General features: G+C 40.0%; 1 protein-coding gene across 3 annotated transcripts in view; it reads left to right on the plus strand.

The window, feature by feature from the left end:
- Nucleotides 1-21,224, plus strand: part of epha8 (eph receptor A8) — a 107,710-nt gene that overhangs the window by 21,524 nt on the left and 64,962 nt on the right. For all 3 annotated transcript variants that reach the window (XM_053443216.1, XM_053443230.1, XM_053443223.1), the window contains exon 2: nucleotides 3,113-3,177. In XM_053443216.1, the coding sequence (XP_053299191.1) occupies nucleotides 3,113-3,177 (65 nt within the window). The remainder of the gene's footprint in view (nucleotides 1-3,112; nucleotides 3,178-21,224) is intronic.

Genomic DNA, 21,224 nt, shown 5'->3' on the forward strand with positions numbered 1-21,224 from the left:
AATAAAGCATTGCTTGATAGTCTATAAATATACAAATCTTCAGGTATTCACATTGAAGGCCGAGTCTGATGTGCCTCAAAAACAGCCGTAAAATATACACACATCCTATTTGCATCAATGGGTTGTGTGTGTAGATACTTCTTGACCTATAGGAAGTAAAACATTAACAGCTCAGAGAAAAAGACAGAACAAACCAAAACAGCAGCAACCAAGCACAGTTTATTGTTGAACTAATCCAGATTAGCCTTCACCCTTCTGTATGTTTCTGTGTATGTTGTTCGATACGAGCATGCTATGTGCCGGTTATTTCACGTTACAAGAGCTCTTGCAGTTGGAGTTCATTATTTTCAGAATGTCTGACATCTGCCTCCGAAGAGATAAACTGTCTAGAATAGTTACAATGAAGTGATGTTCAAAATTAGTGAGTCAGCCCGCACAGGCATTTTTAATTACTGTGGCTAATTAGAGCTCTATGCAGGAGGACGTTGGGCAGAGCTGAGCTTGTTAAAGTCGGCATTTCGAGCAGTTAAATCTCTATCAATTTGAGAATATTTCTATATATTAACATTGAATCAACATAGCAATAACTGGCCTAATATTGAAGGATTCCCTGACTTTTTATATATATCTTTATCAGGTTAAAATTTCAATATGCAGCTACAGTAAATAGTTAATGACCAAATTGAATGGCAGTCCTACAAGGCCTAGGTGTCCTTTGTAGTTTGGGCTACTATTCAATGATACACTAATATAGTTAACATGGCATGCATTAAAAATGTGCTTAGTTTACAACCAACAAGTCAATCTTAAGCAAAACTGAAAGAAATATGGTTTTACATGCAGCTCTAATTAGAGCAAGCCTAAGTAAGATGTACAAGTAAGCAACGACTTGCTAATCCATCAGGGCAAACAATTTTCCGCAATAATTTATAATAATAATGTATCGTTTGGTCTGCAGTTTTTCTACTCTATGGTTGCAAAGAGGTATTACTTCAGCATTTAAGAATAACAAAGGTGTTTGCTGCCTATAGGGCACAATAACACTTAACTGAAAGGTCTGGCAGGAGTGAAAACAATTGTGGAAGAGTCATCTGGTTGTGCACAAACAGTTTTCATCTTCCAGATCCCAGAATTCACTTGTCAAAATGTGTGGGTGGTTCTTGTTAATGTTTGTTTTGTTTGTTTTTTTTAGCCCGTATAGTTATCAACTATTAAAATGAGAAACTGTCATAATTTCCTTTATGCCTGCGGACCAAGAAACGTCTACCCAACAGTTCAGAACATCTAATGTCAACATTTCTTGAACTTCCAGTTTGAAACGTTGGCTAAGGTGCCACAGAGTGAGGTTTAATCATGTCTGGGTGATGATATGAAATCTCTTCAGTATTAGTAAAATGTATCTGGGCATGAAGTTGGCCAGCTGAGAGGGAGGAGGCCAGGCCGTGCCGTTCACTTCCTGCTTCCAGGCAAAACACTGCAAACTGTTGCCTCAACATGCACAAGAGACAGGGAGAGAGCAAGTGTCAGATAGAACGATGAAGGATGAGGAGCTAAGAAGTGTGAAGTGTTTTGTTAAACTCATTCTAATGTGATGAACATCACTTGGCTGCCTGACAAGCAGCCCTGGGGCAGAGATCATATTAAGTGTTGAAGGGAAGAGACATATTGTGTACACACACACACACACACACACACACACACACACACACATACCTCTTTGAGTGCAGGATAGGGCCACTGCCAGTATGCAGAATTACTGGTTCTCTAAGTTTTTTGACAATTTTTTCCTGATCTGTCCGTCCTTTCTTGTAATATCCTGTCACTCATTCCGACAGGATGTGAACTGAATGTCAGATGCCCTCATAGTTAATGGAAGATTGCGAGTTGGTACAGACAGATGCAAAATAGCTCAAGGCGCTGTAGAAACATCTATTTGAAAGAAAGTTGTTACAACCTAGAATGTGCTCTTATCACAGATTATTACGGATCTAAATACAAAGAGAAGTGATTACAAATGGGGGAATAGAGGAAAAATAATAAAATAACTTTAGTTACTAGCTAAGTAGGGTTGTCTTTATGTTGCTAGCTGACATCTTTGCTGTCCATATTTGAGATTTGGGTCAAATAATAACAGGACTGATTTTAGCTCACATTTACACAAAGTCTGTGTTTACCAAAAAAACTTTGATTTAAATTAAATTCTCTCTCATAAAGCTAATATTAAGCTAACCTAATGGAGCTTACTGACTGCCATTTTTTACCTAATTTGCATTCTATGAGGAAAATTTATTATCATTAAAAAGTGTTAATGCTATTACAGTTGTGTAGTTTGAAACTCTACAATATGTTCCCTGACATGTAACACAAACATATAAATTGACCTCATAGAAAGAAGGAAATAGGGACAAAGGAAAAGGTTGTCAAAAGGGAGGGGACAAACCACATAAGAAAAAGGAAATCTTGAATTTAGGAACATTTGTCACACCAAAGATGGTGGTTGATTGACACATGATTACTTCAAATTAAAGGTACTGGTGGACTTGACTTCGATCCGTCATATTAACATCAACAGTCAATAGGATGTTTCACAGTGACTTGCTGCTGAGAATGTACTCACTTCACGCATCGACCTGGTCTGCAGTACCTCCACGAACGGTGCTCCATCACAGTAAATGGCAGTAATGCACCTTGGCATTTGTATCCACTCGCCAATAAACCAACAAAGAAGAAGAAGAGTTTGACACTGCACATTTAACTGTCAATGTTTTGTTTCTTCTTCTGTTCTGAGCCTGAGCCCTCAGCTCCGAGGGTCAAGGTGACATCACACCCTGTGACACCAACTCTGCGTTGCTGTGACTAAAGTCCTGCCTCAACAGTCACACCTGTCTGACTGTTGAGGCGGGTGTGTGTGTGTGTGTGTGTGTGTGTGTGTGTGTGTGTGTGTGTGTGTGTGTGTGTGTGTGTGTGTGTGTGTGTGTGTGTGTGTGTGTGTGTGTGTGTGTGTGTGTGTGTTTGTGCACAGAGAGGATGGTGATGAGCGACTGGACGGATGGGGGTGAATGTAAAAACAATCATCACTTACCTCTGTTGTTGTTTTCTTCTTTCTCTACAGCGAATCTACTGGACACCACGACCATCACAGGAGACTGGGGCTGGCTGGCGTATCCCTCGCACGGGGTAAGGTTTCACATTACGGCTCAAACAGACAAGCAGACAGACTGACCCATGACAGGTGCTGATCTCTGTGATGGCATCAACAGAATCACTCCCTGTTTAGCAACTTGGTTTGAAAGTAAAAGCAGAACATTTGTTTTGTTGCTGTAATGCTTTATATTGATATGACTTACAGAGCTTTTATTTTGAAAAGTTATGGACTCAGGTCTGAAGATTAAGTCGGTTGCTAAGACATATGAAATAGCCGACATGCAATGTAGGCCAAAATTAACAGCAGTTAAGTCAATAATCAATGTATATATAAACTGCACCCTTGAACGGTAATAAATCAATTTTACAAAGTTTTATGAATTCACTCTGCACCATAGACTGTTTCTAAAAAGCTCTGCACACAAACAATACAAATTTACCGTATATTGTAGAACTGCTTTACGAGTATGACAAGAAATAATTATAAAGTAACTGCAGCATTAGCACAGGCCAAGAGAAAAAGCTATTTTGCACTAGTTGAACAAATTTAGATGTCAAATCACCACTGAATCAACGTTAAGTCAGCATTAGAGTGTTTGCCGGGGGATCCTCATTGTACCTCTGTGAAATCCCAACAGCACGAATTTCCACCACAAAGCCAAACCTGCTGCAAAGCTTTTCCTATTTTTATCTCATCTGAAGGAATGTGAGGCAGTGATTTTCCAGTTGAGGGGGAGCCTGTGCTTATTAAACGAGACCTGGCTCTAACAGCGTCCACACAGGCTAATTACATGTTTGTCAGTTGCAGCCAAACAGCGACATGCAATGCTCGCCTAATTCCAACACGCTCTCCGACCACCACGTATTGGCAGCAAGGTGCGTATCACAGGAGGGGGGACTTACAGCCCTCCCAGGGGGTGGGAGACGAGATGGGCGAGGGGGGGGGGGGGGGGTGGCGAAAGATGAAAGCGGGAGAACGAGGTGACGGCGGGGGCACGGCGTCGCCACATTAGCATATTGTAATGCCACATGATGATGCCTCGGGTGATGAATTAGGACTCCAGCCGTGATCTTTATAGCAACAAGATGCCACAGCCATCCCAGACTCCCCCAGCTGTCAGTGCAGTGGTAGAAACATTTAACTCACCTCCAGCCTACACAACAGAAGGAGGCGTGATTGAACGGCGGCCAGGAGGAGCAGATGGATTGTCTTTCAAGTCCTAAGAAAAGGGGTGAAAGAATTGGATTAGAGTTTTGAGCGAAATGACTCCTTCCGCGTGAGAATCTGCTCCATCCTGACTGTCCCGTGTTCTAACATCTAGATTACATACACTCAGCCTGTGGTGTTTCATTGAATTGGTTCAATATGCCAGAAATATTCACTACTAACTTGACAAGAGATAAAAAAAATCATCTCGGAGCTGCAGCCGATGAAATGTTTGATTGGAGGTCAACTTTGTTCTATTGTGGTTTTGCATCTTTTGCTGAATGGCAAGGATATGAAGAAGGTGAAACAAGCACTGTATGATATTTGTACTTGTTGTAAACGTCTACAAGTAACAAGTGTGACCTACGTAGCTACTGAAGCTGTGTCTGAAATCCCTGTTTTCATGCCCCCCCACCCCCCACCCTCAGTGCAGCCTGATTTTAGTTGTTTTAATTACCTCAGCGGACTTTTCAGATTCTGTTGAGAATCAGCATTTCTTTGAACTCCATTTAAAATGACAAATCCCTCTATCGCCTACTGTGAAAGCTGCTACTTCTGTGTGCGACAGGAAAACTCAAACCAGACAACACACTCTAGTACAATTACAAAAAGCTGTGATATCATTGAATTGTATTTATAGTTAGTGTCCCTTTGCAAATAGGAGGTTGGCTGCGGCTCATGAGTTAGAGCGGGCCCCAACTCTGGACCCCAGAAACTGGTTGAGTTTGTCTGTGAATGTTAGCAGCATTCTTATTTAAATTTATTTTTATAATTTTTTTATCCGGTGGTTGGAACGTAAACAAGTATATTTTCTCTGTCACCATAGATTTCCATATTGAGTACTTACATTTTGCTCATTTACACTATTTTTCTACTTTACTAAATTTACGTAGCCTACTATTAACTATTTTTTTCCTACTCGACGGCTGTAGTTATTTGGCACTTTTTAGATTTTACATGTAAAACATATTGAGGAGTATATAGTGAAATACTTTGCAGTGTTTTACTATTAAACCAATGTCGTTGCGTGGTCGTTTATCCTAAATATGAGAAGATGAGCCGGACTCGGTTTGTTCAATCAAGTATTTATTTAGAAAGCAAAGAAAGGTATCGATCAGCAAAGCAATGGGCATCCAATACACTGTCCGGCACTCTAGCAGCCCCGGACAGTCTCGAGTCGTATCAGAACACCTCAAACAGCAGGCGCCTGTCAATTTTATAACAGTAGGTCTTGGTTCTTCCTCCTCGAAAGTCTGCACGTGTAGTTACTCCCTCTTGGCATTGGATTCCAGGAAGTGACAAGGAGCTAATTCTCAAAATGTTCATCTCTTGACCAGCCTTGACACAGCTGATGATATGTAGGCCAGTGTTGTTGACATTTGGAGAAAAGATTATTGTGTTCTTGCTATATCAAAACAATGTTCTGTTGGTACAGACATTCAAAAAAAATTAACCAAAACAACGAAACCAAAAATGTGATGCACATCGATTCTAATTTCAAGATTAAACACTAGGAAGGAAAAGGTTATTATTAATCATTTGTATGAATTTATCTGGCTCAAACTGTTCTTTCTTTATTGTTAAGAGTACAGCTATAATTTGAAATGCTTCTAACTTTATTGTTTAGAGTTCAGTCAGACACAGACTATAACTAAAATATGGAAATCCTGACACCAACCAGTAATGTACTGTGTATATAATCAAAATCCACTGCACCTTGACAAAAACACATATTAAAAACATAGATAATATCTAATAATGTTATGGATTATGATTTTAATGCTTTTGATAAGTCAAGTACATATTTTTTTTTTAAATCAGTTGCTTTTTATTCAAACAACATAACATTGCCACAGATATTTTACTTATTGTACTTTTAAGTTAGGTACAATTAATTATCTAGATATTTACATTGTAATTACAACAATTCTAATAAATTGAAAATTAAGTAAATATAAGCGACAAAACCTGTACAATTCTTTCAGTTTCCCTTTAATAATATAGTATCACTTAACCTATTATGAAAGAAATGGCAAAATATCCAGGAGATGTGAATTCTTTTTCTATGGCTTAACAGCACTAAATATATAAATTTAATGCATAGTCCAACTTTCTGAGACAGGGGTTCTTAAAGTGGGAGGCGGCCTCCACATGGGGCTCCAAACTGTTTCAGTGAATGGAAGTAAAAAAAAGTATTACTTTAGTATTTAAAAGGAGATCATGTTGAAGAGCCGGGATCTGACGGCTCAAAGCTGAATTGTATGAGGGTCTATGGGATCAAAGAACTTAATCATATAGGCATCTAGAAATTGAATGAAACTAAGGAAGCAAACAAAGTCAAGTTTACAGAGTTTATTTACGTACATCAAATAAATTACATCTACACTAAAGTGTGTCCCATGCTGCCTCTTAAAGGGAATTAACTCTAAATAATATTAATATTAATATCTAAAATTCTTAAATGATGAACTTAGAAAGTGATGCAACGTGTTTGAATGTAAAGTTTTGATGTTTGAACTGTTAATAAATTCAGGGATGTTTTAGGGGGAAATACTTTATAGAGATAAGAAGTTGAAAAGCACCAAACAGTTGTACGTAAGGTTTTTGTATATTTGGGCTTGAAAGAAAATACAAAATTTTTGAAAGTGTGTCTGTAAATTGCTTCAGACCAGAAGCCTCCTCTGCCATGTCGAGACCAAAAAGTCAGTGTATATTGTAATATGTTGTACGGCTCATTCACCAGTGCAGGGTACTGCTCACACACAGAATTAGGATTTCTTGCATTGTGGCCACTGACAGTCACAGAATGTGTTTTGACATTCATTTGTGTGTGGTTGTGTATAGTGTGTTCGACAGAGGGAGCTTGTCTTACTTGGTGTGAGTAAGTCACAACACTGCTCTCCTCCCAGGTTTGATTTACTCACAGAACTAAGTGCCACTGTAGACTGGAAATGTTCTGCACTTGATAATGAGACATTCAAAATTATTCTTCAGCAAAGCTATCAGAGCAGCTGCAGCAGTACTTTCCTGCTACAGGTCTGCTGCTGCTGCTGCTCTCACTTCCTTTAAGCCACACTGACTAGAAACCAGAGAAGAACTGCTGAACTTAAATGTGTCTGTTAAAAACTATACAGTAAGTACATGACATAGGTGTTTACAAAAAGAATTTCAACGGGATATGATGGGGATGTAACTTGGAAAACCAACTCAGCCAAACCTAATAGAAGGTTCAGTAATCTGAGTGAAACAAATTCACCCGTCTTTTTAGTGCAAAGTCACTTGACAGGATTAAGTTTCTTTACTTTTTCCAAGTTTTGAAAAAACATCACTTAATCGTTTAAATAGTGTGTGTTTTCCTTAGACTTTTTTCTCATGACATTACTATTTAAAATAATCTCTCAAACGTATCACTTTATTCTGTCTTGTAAAAAATATATATTGATGAGTGTACATTCAATTAAGGCTGACCCCTTCATTGCACTAAAATGGGTAATGTTGAACAGTCAATGTTATCATTAATGGCTTGTGAGCATTATATTGAGACAGACTTGTTTAATGTGAGTGACATGCAAGATGGCTCATACACTACATTGTGTGTTTGTTAAGTGTGTGTGGGACATGGTGAGAAACAAATCATAGCTGGGACCTTGTGTGCTCTTTGATTAACGGACATTTTGACCGTTTCTAACTCTCTCACGCTCTCACTTTACACGTAACTATTCAGACACACAACACACATGCGTATAAGGTCATATTTTCTTGCGGTCCTGACAGTTTACAGTGTTATGAATGTGCCATGCTAGCAGCATCAGTTTTCTAACCGCTGTCTGCTCTGGGCAGGAGCAGCTCTTTGATGGTCTTAGGATCGAGAAAATGCAACTGCTGTGGAAGGGAACGATTTTTTGCCACCGCACGATTATCTCACAAAAAGCCGTTATTGATGCTGAGATTGACTTCTGTGTGTGGCGTCACGTTGTGTTTGGTTCACAAAGCGGCTGAGAAGTTGATTCCACAATATCCTGCGAAATCTAGTGTTCCATAAATACTTATGTAACCTGGCTGTGCTGTTGTCCTGCACGTCAGGTAATGTTATTTCCACACTGAGGTATTGTTGAGGAGGAGCCACACATGTCTATGTGAGCGAGCGAGTGAGGCAAAGGTGAGAGGGAGAGATAGAGAAACAGATAGAGAGGTTGCCTACAGGGAATACAAGAGGAATAAGTGTCAAGTCGACGCTGGAGGAAGATGGATTAAAATTGTGAGAGTGTAGTTTCCTGAATGAGAAGTCATCTCCACACCCAAGGAACGCAGGGGTCGGGAACAGATATTTCCACCGGGGATGTGTGTCTCCATCACTGAGGCAGATACAATGCACATCACTATTCAGTGCAGACAATCTGACTTTACAGATATGTTACAATGAATGTGTGATTAAACATGATACAATATGATCCTGAAGAATTCAGACGGTTTGATTTGATTTCTTTGGTTCTTCTTAAGCAGACAGCATCATCACAAGTTACCGATAACAAGTGACATTTTTACATCTGTTTCTGTAGTACTGCATCTTAGTAAACACTTCGCCCTTTCACAAACGGACCTCTTTACAAGTTCTTCGTTGTGTAAATTAAATAGTTTCTGATCAATTATAAAATGCATTCAAGCCCTGCCTTAACCCAGCCCTTTTCCCCTCCTCTCTGTTTCCAGTAACACATTTACAATCTTACACATTTATCAGTTTAACAATTTAAGTACGCTAAAGGTAACAACCGCCAATAGACGGATGTGCCCTGTCGGTGATTCAACTACCTACAGTGTGTATTTCTGTCCCTGTCTTATCTTATAATACCCTGCAAGGTGTAATAGAAAACACTTACAGTACATACAGTTACTGTTTTAGTTTGTATCGCATTCAGTGTGGATGGCCCTTAAATCATTGAACAACGTTCAAATAAGAGAAAGAGAGAGAGACAGCACCGAGGTGTGTGCTTGTGCTTTTAGAGAGATATTGGGGGAAGGAGGGGAAATGATGGAGAGACAGGAGGGAAGTCTATTCTTTAGCACTGTTACAGCCAGATTAAAGGGTTTCTAGGAGAATAGTTTAGGATTTTCAGCATGCATTTACTGTTGAATCAATTGAGTGTTTATGTGTTTGTGTGTGTGTGTCTGTGTGTGTGTGTGCATGTCGGTAAGGTCTTCATTAGTACCATGACCTCTCCCTCTATCTAGCCTCGTTTAGATGACATCATGACGGATCACGTCTTCGACTCGAGGGGCTTCTTTCCATCCAATTTATTCAGGCAATGGTTAGGCCGTGGGCTGTCCCAGGAGCATCTTTCTCTGTTTTTCTCTCACTTACTCTGTCTACACACACACACACACACACGCATCTTCTCTCCTAGCTTGTCAGATGGGGCAGGAAGACTTCATTATCCTCCAGTCCGATCTGTGTTGGCCATGACAGGTTCATCCACCGGCCACCCCAAAATCGATACAGCTGACAGTAAAGCGTGTGTGTGTGTGTATGTGTGTGTGTGTGTGTGTTTGTGTGTGTGTGATGATTAACGTTGTCCGTGGAAGCCATGATGTGGATGAGCAAGCGATGAGCTGAAGTGTCAAAAGCCCACAGTCTGTTGCCATTACTAACTATTTCTGAAACTCCTTGTTACCTCTCTCAGACTTACACAGAAACACACACACATTTTTTGGGCATACTGCTCTGTGACAGTAGCTTTCACTGCAGGTTCATAAAGATGAGTTTTAACTGACGGCTCAACAGGCCACAATCTATGAGGCGGCAGCTCCAGTGTAGTAGAGCTGGATATAAAAACAGTAATATTTATATCTACTATACAGTACTGTACGGTAATATTCAAATGTTTTGACAGCTGCATCCCAGTGTATATGAACAGAAAGGCTGACCTACAGTAGCCTGAAACTTATAGACCCAAAGTGCCGGTTTGTATCTTTGGTCCATTTCTGGTTTAACTTCATTATCACAGCCACAACTCACCATATGAGACATCTTTGCCAAAATAACTGTTTTATTGAAGACTATTTTTTGAATATCACATTACTACTATCACACTTGTGAATTCCATCACGTAATCATGACTTTAATAAACATAAGTAAGTCTTCGTCATCGCCAATTATTTCACTTTTCACATAAACATTAATGCCTGAAACAGCGCTATACCCACAGATGTAAGTAATAAAAGGATCTGAGGCACAGGGTTGGCTACAGTGTTAATCTATGGGTGCTATCATGCTGTCTTGTCAGTTTACATGAGAAATAATCTGATCCAGACATTATCTCAGAGGGTATTTACTCTCCTTTAGCACTGACTGTCAAAACTCTTTTCTTATCATTCCTAAAAAAAAAAATGTTTAATAAGGAAGAGAAGATATATTTCAAGCTATTGGGGCGAAAGAGAAATCTTATATAATAAATTATACCACTGATTGCAAGCAGCTTATATAACCAGCAGTTTTAATTTGAAACTTTTTCACCTAAAGAGCTATTTTTAGGCTCATAGAGCTTTGAATTCTCAAGATGGCATTACATATCCAAACGTCTTTTTTTCGATGAGCCCAACAGCATTTGGTGACATGTCCTTCACCACTCTGTAGGCCTTTCTGCCGTTATCAGCAGCACCAACCCCCACGTCTGATTACACACTTTCGTAACACGCCTTCAGCTCCTCTCTGAACTTCCTCAGTTGCCTTCTCCATGACTGTCCGGTGCAGTGTAATGGGCCGTACAAGCTCCCACGAGACAGCGGCACGGCCAAGGCACAGCTGCCACTGGCTGATGATGCTGCTAATACATCTCAGCAGCTGCTCTTTGGAGGCAGCTCACTTCATAAACATGCCAGGTGAAAGGAAAGATGCGCTGCAGGTGCTGGATCACCAGAGGGTCTCAGTGTGGCATCTGTAAGAGACATACCAGTGTGTGTGTGTGTGTAAAAGTTTGTTTGTGCGTATGTGTGTGTGTGTGTGTGTGTGTGTGTGTAGAGATGGACCATCTTGATTTTGAAAGATCTGGTGCCAAATCTTCCCCGGAGAACACTGAAGCCTGCATGATCCAGGTTTCTTGATCATTGCGCGGTGAGGAAACTGCCCGAGTGTTGAGAGATTTGAGGCCGACAGACCACCTCAGCCTCGTCTGCGTTTGACAGACAGCTCCATTCTGCTGTCAGCTGTAACAGGCGCGGCAGGGGTGATCTGTTTGGAGGGAAATGAACTGAAATAGGTGAAATCAAGTGAGCAGCCGTCTCCCTTCTTTGTTGCTCCTCCGAGTCTTTTAGAGACCTGTGGACTGCAGGTACAGTTTGTGTATGTTGCCCTGTAATCAGATTTTGTTCTTATTTTTTCATCCTTTTTTAATGCTTTCCTCTTACAATTCAGTTTGTTGCACGAGTTTAGAGGCACCACAAACAAACTGTATACAGTGAATGCTCTCTCACAGTGAAGAGCTAATCGGGCTGCTCTGTTCTGTTCAGTGTATAGATTTTCTTTCCGTTTCTTAGTAGAACTTAAACGACAGAAGGTCTGCTGCTCCTGATGTGACAGAACAAGTTACCAATCTGTCAGTCATGAAAACAAGATGGAACCTTAGCTGAACATTTTATTGTCATCAAAACCAAGTTATCTTTCCAAATTGAGACTCTAAATCACTAGCTAGTGACCTGAAAGGGATATCAGATATTTATCAACCTGGGCCCTATGGTGATAAATGTGGGTGTGTAAATGAAAGGTACTTCAAAGTTTTAAATGTATGATGTCACATGCAATGTTGCCAGACTGAGTCAAGACCCTGAATAACAACTTGAGTGTTTCTTTGTTGAGAAAAGCACTGTGGGTAGACATTTCATGGACTGTCGAGTAGCCCCATAAGATTATATTGAAGCCACTGCCACCATGTCACAGCTGCCAGTGGAGGAGATCTGTTGGACTGATTCCAAAAGGTTTTGTAAGGACCATTCATTTACACACCCCGCATTTATTTACATAGGCCCCAGGTTAAAAAATACTGGACTCATTACCAGATAGCTCTAATGCCATCAGTGACAAGGCACATAGCCGGTTTCATGTAACATCCTAGATACATATACATTCATACATACAGTGGATATAAAAAGTCTACACACCCCTGTTAAAATGCAAGGTTTTTGTGATGTAAACAAATGAGACAAAGATAAATCCTGTCTGAACTTTTTCCACCTTTATTGTGACCTATAACGTGAACAATTCGATTGAAAAAACAAACTGAAATATTTTAGGGGGGAAACTAAAAATAAAAAACTAAAATAATGTGTTTCCATAAGTGTGCACACCCTCTTATAACTGGGGATGTGGCTGTATTCAAAATTAACAAATAACATTCAAACTCATGTTAAATAGTAGTCACTACACACCTGCCATCATTTACAGTGTCTCTGATTAATCCCAAATCAAGTTCAACTGTTCTAGTAGGATTTTCCTGACATTCTCTTAGTTCCATCTTACAGCAAGAGCTCTGGTCCGCAGAGAGCTTCCAAATCATCAGAGGGATCTCATTGTTGAAAGGTATCAATCAGGAGAAGGGCACAAAGTAATTTCCAAGGCATTATATATACAATGATACACAGTGAAGACAGCCAACATCAAGTGGAGAAAATATGGCACAACGGTGACATTACCAAGAACTGGACATCCCTCCAAAATTTATGAAAAGACAACAAGAAAAATGGTCAGGGAGGCGTCCAAGAGGCCGACAGCAACATTAAAGGAGCTGCAGGAATTTCTGGCAAGGACTGGCTGTGTACCACATGTGACAACAATCTTCCGTATTCTTCATGTGTTTGTGTTATGGGTCAGGGTGGCAAGACAGAAACCTTTTCTTACCAAGAAAAACATCCAAGCCCGGCTAAACTTTTTAAAATCATAAATGAAGTCTCCAAAAAGCATGTGGGAAAATGTGCTATGATCTGATGAAACCAAGGTTGAACTTTTTGGCCATAATTCCAAAAGGTATGTTTGGCGCAAAAACAACTCTGCACATTCACCCAAAGAACACCATACCCACAGTAAAGCATGGTGGTGGCAGCATCATGCTTTGGGGCTGTTTTACTTCAGCTTGAACAGGGGCCTTAGTCGAGGTGGAGGAAATTATGAACAGTTAAAAAATACAAGTCAGTTTTGGCACAAAACCTTCAGGCTTCCGTTCGAAAGATGAAGATGAAGAGGAATGTCACCTATCAGCAAGACAACGACCCAAAGCACACATCCAAATCAACAAAAGCATGGCTTCACCAGAAGAAGATTAATGTTTTGGAATGGCCCAGCCAGACCGCAGACCTGATTCCAATTGAACATCTGTGGGGTGATCTGCAGAGGGCTGTGCACAGGAGATGCCCTCGCAATATGAAAGATTTGGAGCCTTTTTGCAAAGAAAAGTGGGCAAATATTGACAAGTCAAGATGTGTCATGCTAATATATTCCTACCACAAAAGACTGAGTGCTGTAATAAAATCAAAAGGTGCTTCAACAAAGTATTAGGTTAAGGGTGTGCACACTTCTGCAACCAGGTCATTTGTTTACATCACAAAAACCTTGCATTTTAACAGGGGTGTGTAGACTTTTTATATCCACTGTATATGTTACAAGTTCACAAGTGTACAGTACTTTATGGACAGTCCCTATCTTAAACGGAGGAGAAGAGTAGAGAGAGAAGGATGAAGCCCTTTCCTTCACTCGTCTGTACTGAGTGAGGGGGGGACCCCCCCGCCCCCCCATCCCCTACAGCGCCACAGGCACTACCAACAGATTGACGAACAATTAACCTGCACAGAGAAAAACCTGCTTATGTGCAGTCCTCTTTTTTTTCTATTTCTGGCTTTGTGATCCTAACAGGGAGCTTTACTAACACACATCAACAACCAATGATGAAATGGCCTGCCCTGAAAGCAGAATACCATAGTGATCGTATTAAATAGATAATAAGTCAAGAATAAACTTAGCTTTTGAAGTCATTAATTTATCTACATTTTTTCTGAATTATTCTAAAGTAGTGTTTTTGCTCAGTGCCTTACCCTGAGTGAACAAACTAAGCATTTTTTGAAATGCTAAATACAGAAGAGTGAAAATAAACCTTTTACGTCACAACTGGAATCATCCCTTGATTGTGAGCATAAACTGCCACTGAGCCGCCAATCAAAGTGGCAAGTTTAGTGTGAAATGAACCGGTTACATTACAGCTAATGTCGACATTACATCCCAACATCCTATCAAGCTCTTAAATGCTCAGCTGGTGCAACAGTCTGCCGATGTTGGAGAGGTTATTCCAAACTCTGTTCTTTTAATGGGTCCAGATACATTTACAGATATCATCTCCTACTGAACCAGGTGGATAATGTGAAAAAACGAAACTTTGAAAGCAAAGTCAAAACAGGACGTTCCCCAAATGTTTTGGGCTCACGGTGCTGGAGGCCTGGAGAGGTGGACAGAGGCCAGTAACACTCACAGGCTCTCTGTTGTTAACACAATTAACTCAGTGGACTTTTGGCATAACACACATAAAGTCCACTTTTTTAGATTTACTGAAATGCCAGAAGAGAAAAAAATATTTCATTATACTCCTCCTCGTTAGGATGTTTTCATCTCTCTTAACACAATGACGCCGCGCTTACACACAAACACACACACACAAACACACACTCACACAAACTGTCCGGTAAAAATTGCATCTCAGAATAGATAGCAATTACATCGACTCTCTCACTGATCCCAGACCAGTGCAATTAACACTTCCATTCCAGAAAGGTTATCGCTGTCAAAGAGCCAACAGATAAACACGGACACACACCCAAACACACACGCACACACTCACCGGCTCACACACACACACAGGAGCCAAGTTATTAAGTCTGCTCTGGTAGTCTGGCTGATAGTACGAGAGGCAGAAAGGTGTTGTGGGCAGAGCCTGATATTTTCACTGAGTTAATGTGCAGACCTGTTACTTCACATAGAACCCAGAATTAAGCCTGGAAATGCCACCAGTCAACACACACACCCACACACACTCTTTCTCTGTCGTCGTCATCCTCTTTCTAACCCCGCCCTCTGTCTAAGATCTGAAGAAGCCTCCATCAAACACTCTGATCTTTCAAAGAGGACACCATTGTCTTGTGTTGACAGCTCTCCTGCTATCATTTGCTGCCTGCAGCTTTTACACACTTTCAGAGGAGGAGTTAAAATCAGATCATTATCTACTCATGTTTGCCAGGTAGGGAAAGTATTGAATTGATCACTTATCAGATTACACAGAAATGTATGAGGAGGAAAACACAAGAAGATATAAAATGTCTGTAAATATTCGTATTAGGATCATAGCAAATCAAAAAAATTATCCAGGAGCTCTAACTCAATGTGAATTTGCTAGGCTTTGCTGGAAGTTTCAAGAAACTTCTTATCCAAGTATATTGTTGACCTCAGAAAAAAGGACAGAAGATCCTCTTTGTAACTTGTTCCGGTCACAAGCTCATTAGCTCTGTATTTTTATCAGTTAATATGACATATTGGATACACTGACATGTTGTTGCTCGTCCTCGTAAAAGTGGTTTCCAACATCCTGTCAAGTCCTCAGTAATGCTTTTATTGGCTGTTTAAAGTAATTAGTGAGGGACGGCAGCATGCCTTAACGTGACATTTTTATTTACTTTTATTTCCTGCTTCACAACTGCACTTGTGTCATGTATGGGTATGTGTGGGTGTGGGTGTGTGTGTGTGAACAAACAATTCAGCTTTCACCAGATTTTTTTTTGATTTAAAGTTAAGGCCCAACTGATTCCCAGAATATATAGTGTACATGATCTATAGCCAACAGAGCTCTGCCTACATCAAACCAGAAGCTCAATGACAACAAACACACAAACAAACAAATACCCAAATATCTCATATGAAAGAGTCAACACTGTGTTTCAAAGCAACACACTGCTCATTATTGTGTTGACAAAATAGGTTTGCAGGGATCTTTTACAATCAAAGACAAAATGAAGTTTAGCAGCTCAGAGGCAGTGAGTCAGAAGTTGTGTTGGATGATTAGCTGTGTTTTTCCAGTGTTGACAATGCTGGAAGTGTTTTTTTGTTTTTTAAGTTTAATCAGAGGACAAATCCAGGACAGTAAACACTGTGTTGCTTTTGGGTCATTTGTGCCCCATGGTTCTTTTTAACTTTTCACTCAGCCCTGTCTTCTTAAAGTCACATGTTTATATGTATATACTACCCACATGCAAGTGTGGCAAAAGTTTGCGGATTTTATGTTTCTAGAAAAACAAAGAATAGACAATGTTCAGAAATTCTTCGAGGCAAAGAGTAATTAGTTATAAGCCAAATTATTTTGTAGGTTCTCCGACAATGAGGAAACCATAAGTTGTTCTTCCACATGAATCCTACAGACTTTACACACGATGGGGTCCGGCCTTTTAAATATGGACAACACATCAGGAGGTTCTCCCGTCAGACACCTTCCAAACAGCACAGATATGTTGGGAGAGTTCAGTTGAGGGGCGGTGAAGCAGGCTCAGACAGCATGGAACAGTTTAATGTCATCTCGACTTTCCAAGTTGACATCTTTGTTGGCGTCTTACACGTGTACGGCTTCTCTCTTTCATCCTGAGTTGTATTTGTATTCTATTGTGTTTTTATGCGTTGCATGTTACGCCCTTAACACACCCACATTCTTGATCCTCAGAGAATCTCCTGCTGTCTACTCACAAGTTTTGGACATTATCCAGAGCTTTTACCAAGGGTTGACCAGGGACAGATTCTCTCTCTCTTTCTCTTTTTCTCTCTCAGAGCAATACTATCACAATGGTGTCTGACCTCAAGTAAAACAAAGCTCTATAACAGTTGAAAACTAAGGAGGTGTCACACCTGTCATGTTGACACATTTACACTTAATCAGACTACATTTAGTGTGCTGTATTTCATGGTTCAATCTATTACATAAATCACTTAAAGCTCATGTAAGGCAGAAGTTCTATCATATCAGGTCTATATCATTTGATCTTATATATGTGATAATATAGTAAGATTTATATAATATACAAGATGATTTCTAAGTACATACATGTTTTACTAGTCGTAAAATGGCTGCCATGGTTATGAAGAAGACATAATTCATAAAAAGTACATAATTACAAACAGTATTTTCAGTGCCTGGTAATTATCATAAAGTTCTAGACTTTAACACATTGACAGCAAAGTATTAGAGATCTGCTTCTTTGATGAAACTCATAAATGTACATATATAGGCTTTTTTTTCTGCCTCTTTCAAGAATTTCATTTGACACATTTCTCCGTTTGTTGTCCTTTACTACAAATAGATGAAATGTCCGTCACTGGGGTTTGGAGGAGAAACCCATTTAACATTCACCAACTTATTGTAAAAATACATGTATAAAATTGATAATGATTTTGACGGAAAAACAAACATCATTACCAGCTGCCACATTAGTGTGTGTGTGCACAGGCAGTTTGAAAGGTTGTATTAGTTATTCCAGTGTTTCCAGCTGTGGATCTGCTTTTTGTGCCAGAGAATATTCCACAGAATGAGACAAAAATAGAACAAATATGAACATCTATTCCTAATTCAGACATAATAATGAGGAACCTTAGAGTATTCTGGGTTATTGTTGTCCCACTGTTTATTTTTTATTTTCCCATCAATAAGTTGGTAAATCCAGCTTTTTTTCTATGGTTAAATCTTATGAGAAATGCTAAGTTGAGCAGGAAATCATTTCCATTAGCACACCACTGTCCCTGCATGAATGTGTGTGTTTATAGCTGCAGCTGCCTTCAGCTTCCTCTGAAACAACGATGATGAATGGAGCCTTAAACAGGCAACTCCCTTTATATTGTCCCTCACGCCAGCGGCACGTAATTATCTCTTTTCAGGCAGTTTTCTCTCTGTATTTGTTAATCAATCTTTTATTCCCTCTTTCATCTTTTTTTGGCATCCACTTTCTTCCATATCACACATTATGAAAAGACCGATATTGATTTCATGCTACAGGGCGTCAGACTCGTTATATGAGAATGGGCCCCGCGATTTAGACGCCAGCTTCAGAGGCGACTACTCTTTTATTCATCTTAGCATCGGCTTGTCTGATCTTTAGGCAACTTCTTTGTCTGTGCGGTAAAGTTAAGTGGGCTGATGAAAACATGGGACACTGAAGACGTAGAATAAGAGAAAATGAGGAATGTGGATTGGAAGAGCCACGGGGAGTCGGAGGAGGAGTCTGAGCTGTTTGGATGTGTGAGCCCAGAAGGTCCAGAGAGGAAACAGAATTATCAATGACTGAGAGAAGAAATGCGATTTCAAAGCTTCTGTTTGTGTTTTCTGTATTGAAGAGTGATGATATCAGTTATGACCTCAGTTCACTTAGGGCGGCCTAAGGGATCGGTGGACAGAGGCACAGGCATTTCAGGTTCAGCACACCGAGCTTGTCATCCACTGGTTTATCACATGTCTGTCCTGTCTGTGTCCTCTGTTCACTGTACTGCCTTTGGATACAGTGCCAAGAAGTGACCTACAGGTATCTGATGGAGATATTGTAAGTAAAAGACAATAGTTATAGAAATAAATAGGTCTAATCAATTATACAAGTACAACATTTAAACACATCATTCAAGAAGGGAACAAAGGATCTTGCAGCTAGAAGTAAAGGCCCCTAACATAACTGGTACAGTGACTCTGCTGTCCTGAGCCTTTAACCTTAATACGTGTGTACCTCAGGTCATAACTGACCATGTGACAATACGCCCTTTCTAATTTATTCATATCTCACAGGGTCAATATGAGCATAATTCCTTAACCACTGCATTCAGCATTATTATCATTATTTTTTGTTTAACTGTGACCACAGTGGGCATTGTTATGATACGTGTAAGTTTACTTACATTTACAATATTGTCAAACACTTTAACAATTTTGGAAAAATAGTTGTTTTAACTTTTTACTCAAAACATATTATGTATTGTTATGATGTTGATATACTCTGCCTTACTATGAAACACAGTAGCTTGGATTCAGATCTAAAAACCTATATTAAACATTTTCAGAATCATATTTTAATGATTGAAGTTTTTTTTTTTTTTTAAAGAAACTTAACATCGGCAAGGGAAAACGATTCTTCTATTGTGACATTTCGATTTATCTGTACAACACAGGCAGTAAAAGCCTTTTCAGTTTTGCCAAAGTTAAGATTGAAATATTGTGTGCTCTCTTTGAATTACCTAAATTTAACGAGTAGGAAACATATCTGAGGCAAATCAGGAGAAGCCGAATGACCCACCCCTGAAACAAATTCATACAAAACATTGATTTGGTAGCAGGTTCGTCTTGATGTTTAAAGGTTCCACTTTGTTTGACAAAAAATATATTTAACATTCATCTGCATCTGTGTATATTTGCATTGTGTGCACGTTATTGTGCATGTTAACGGTTGTGCTCTCCGTCTGCCACATTTGATTTCTTCTGATGAGAGATCTCATGAATTGACAGGCAGGAAACAGATGTGCAATTTACAGCCAATTAATTTCTAACTCACTCTCATTCTCTCCCTCTCCATTTTACACACACACACACACACACACACACACACACACACACACACACACACACACACACGTTAGTCACCGCTCTGTGAAGCACCACATTTCTTTTGTCGTCATGATAGAAACTCACTTATCGTGCTCTCGGAAGATAAACGTGCCCGCTGCATCTTTCTGACTACACTTCTTCTCTTTCCCCCGCCTGTCTGCTGTGAATGAGCAGAAGTATTTATCTGATTCTCACATGCAGACAACAACCAATCTGATCCAATCTCATCCCCTCCCTGTGTGCCGTACAGCTACAAACCTCAGCTAAAATCTAAGATTTCCCAAGAAATGCCAAAAAAAGAAAAAGAAATCGAGGTTGGGAGTGCAGTGACGACAAGATGGGAATAACGAGAGAGAGAGAGGTTATACACCCCACTAATTAGCCGAGGTCTTCACAAGTTCAAGGACAGTTTCAATTTGCCTGGTGAAGATGAGAGGATGAGGAAAGGGAGGGAAGGGTGAGACTTCCTACATCTCAATTATCCCAGTGGTTTTTGGCTGGTGGTGTCTTGAGTGGATTGTGTGTGTGTCGCGGGGGAGAGAGTGGGGGGAGTTGGGGTTGAGGAGACGAGTTGGAGGGCTTCCACAGAAAGCCCAGTCGTCTTATCCAGGGCTGAGTTCAGCTGGGCCCGGCACAAAGCTTCCCGGGGTCGACACTTTCCCTTTCAATTACTCCGCCGCTTGCGCAAGGATCCTCAGCCCAGGAGGATCATGGGTAACACCAGGGTTAAACACGCAGGCATACAAATTGACTCTGACCGTTCTGGTTATACTTGCAAAATAATCATTTCTGTATATTGTTGAAGGTTGAAATGTATTGTGACCATGATTCAAGAGAGCACACGATGAATACCAATTTTCAATACCCACCAGTAATCCTCGCTACAGCTCATCTGAAGGAAGGAGAGAGGGAGAATTGCTTTTCTCTCGGTAAAGGGGGAAGAAGTCATACTCGCTGGTACCGAGTGAGTCACACGCTCTGTTTGCATCCACTGAGATGTGTCTTGGTCATTATTGCTTTTATTTTTAAATATAAGAAATGAACACCATACACTTTTCTTGGGACAGAATGCTTTACATTAACTCAAAGGGCACACACCCAAACACTTTAAGGGGACCCTCATTTGGTTTCTTGAAGGGTTTTTCTATGAAACTTTGCTTGTTACTGAAGTACAAAAAAACACAATGGTAGTGAGTTGTGAGAACTATAGGCTCACAGCCTGTATT

The sequence above is a fragment of the Pleuronectes platessa genome, chromosome 2 (assembly GCF_947347685.1).
Source record: "Pleuronectes platessa chromosome 2, fPlePla1.1, whole genome shotgun sequence".
In the NCBI taxonomy this organism is placed as follows: Eukaryota; Metazoa; Chordata; class Actinopteri; order Pleuronectiformes; family Pleuronectidae; genus Pleuronectes; species Pleuronectes platessa.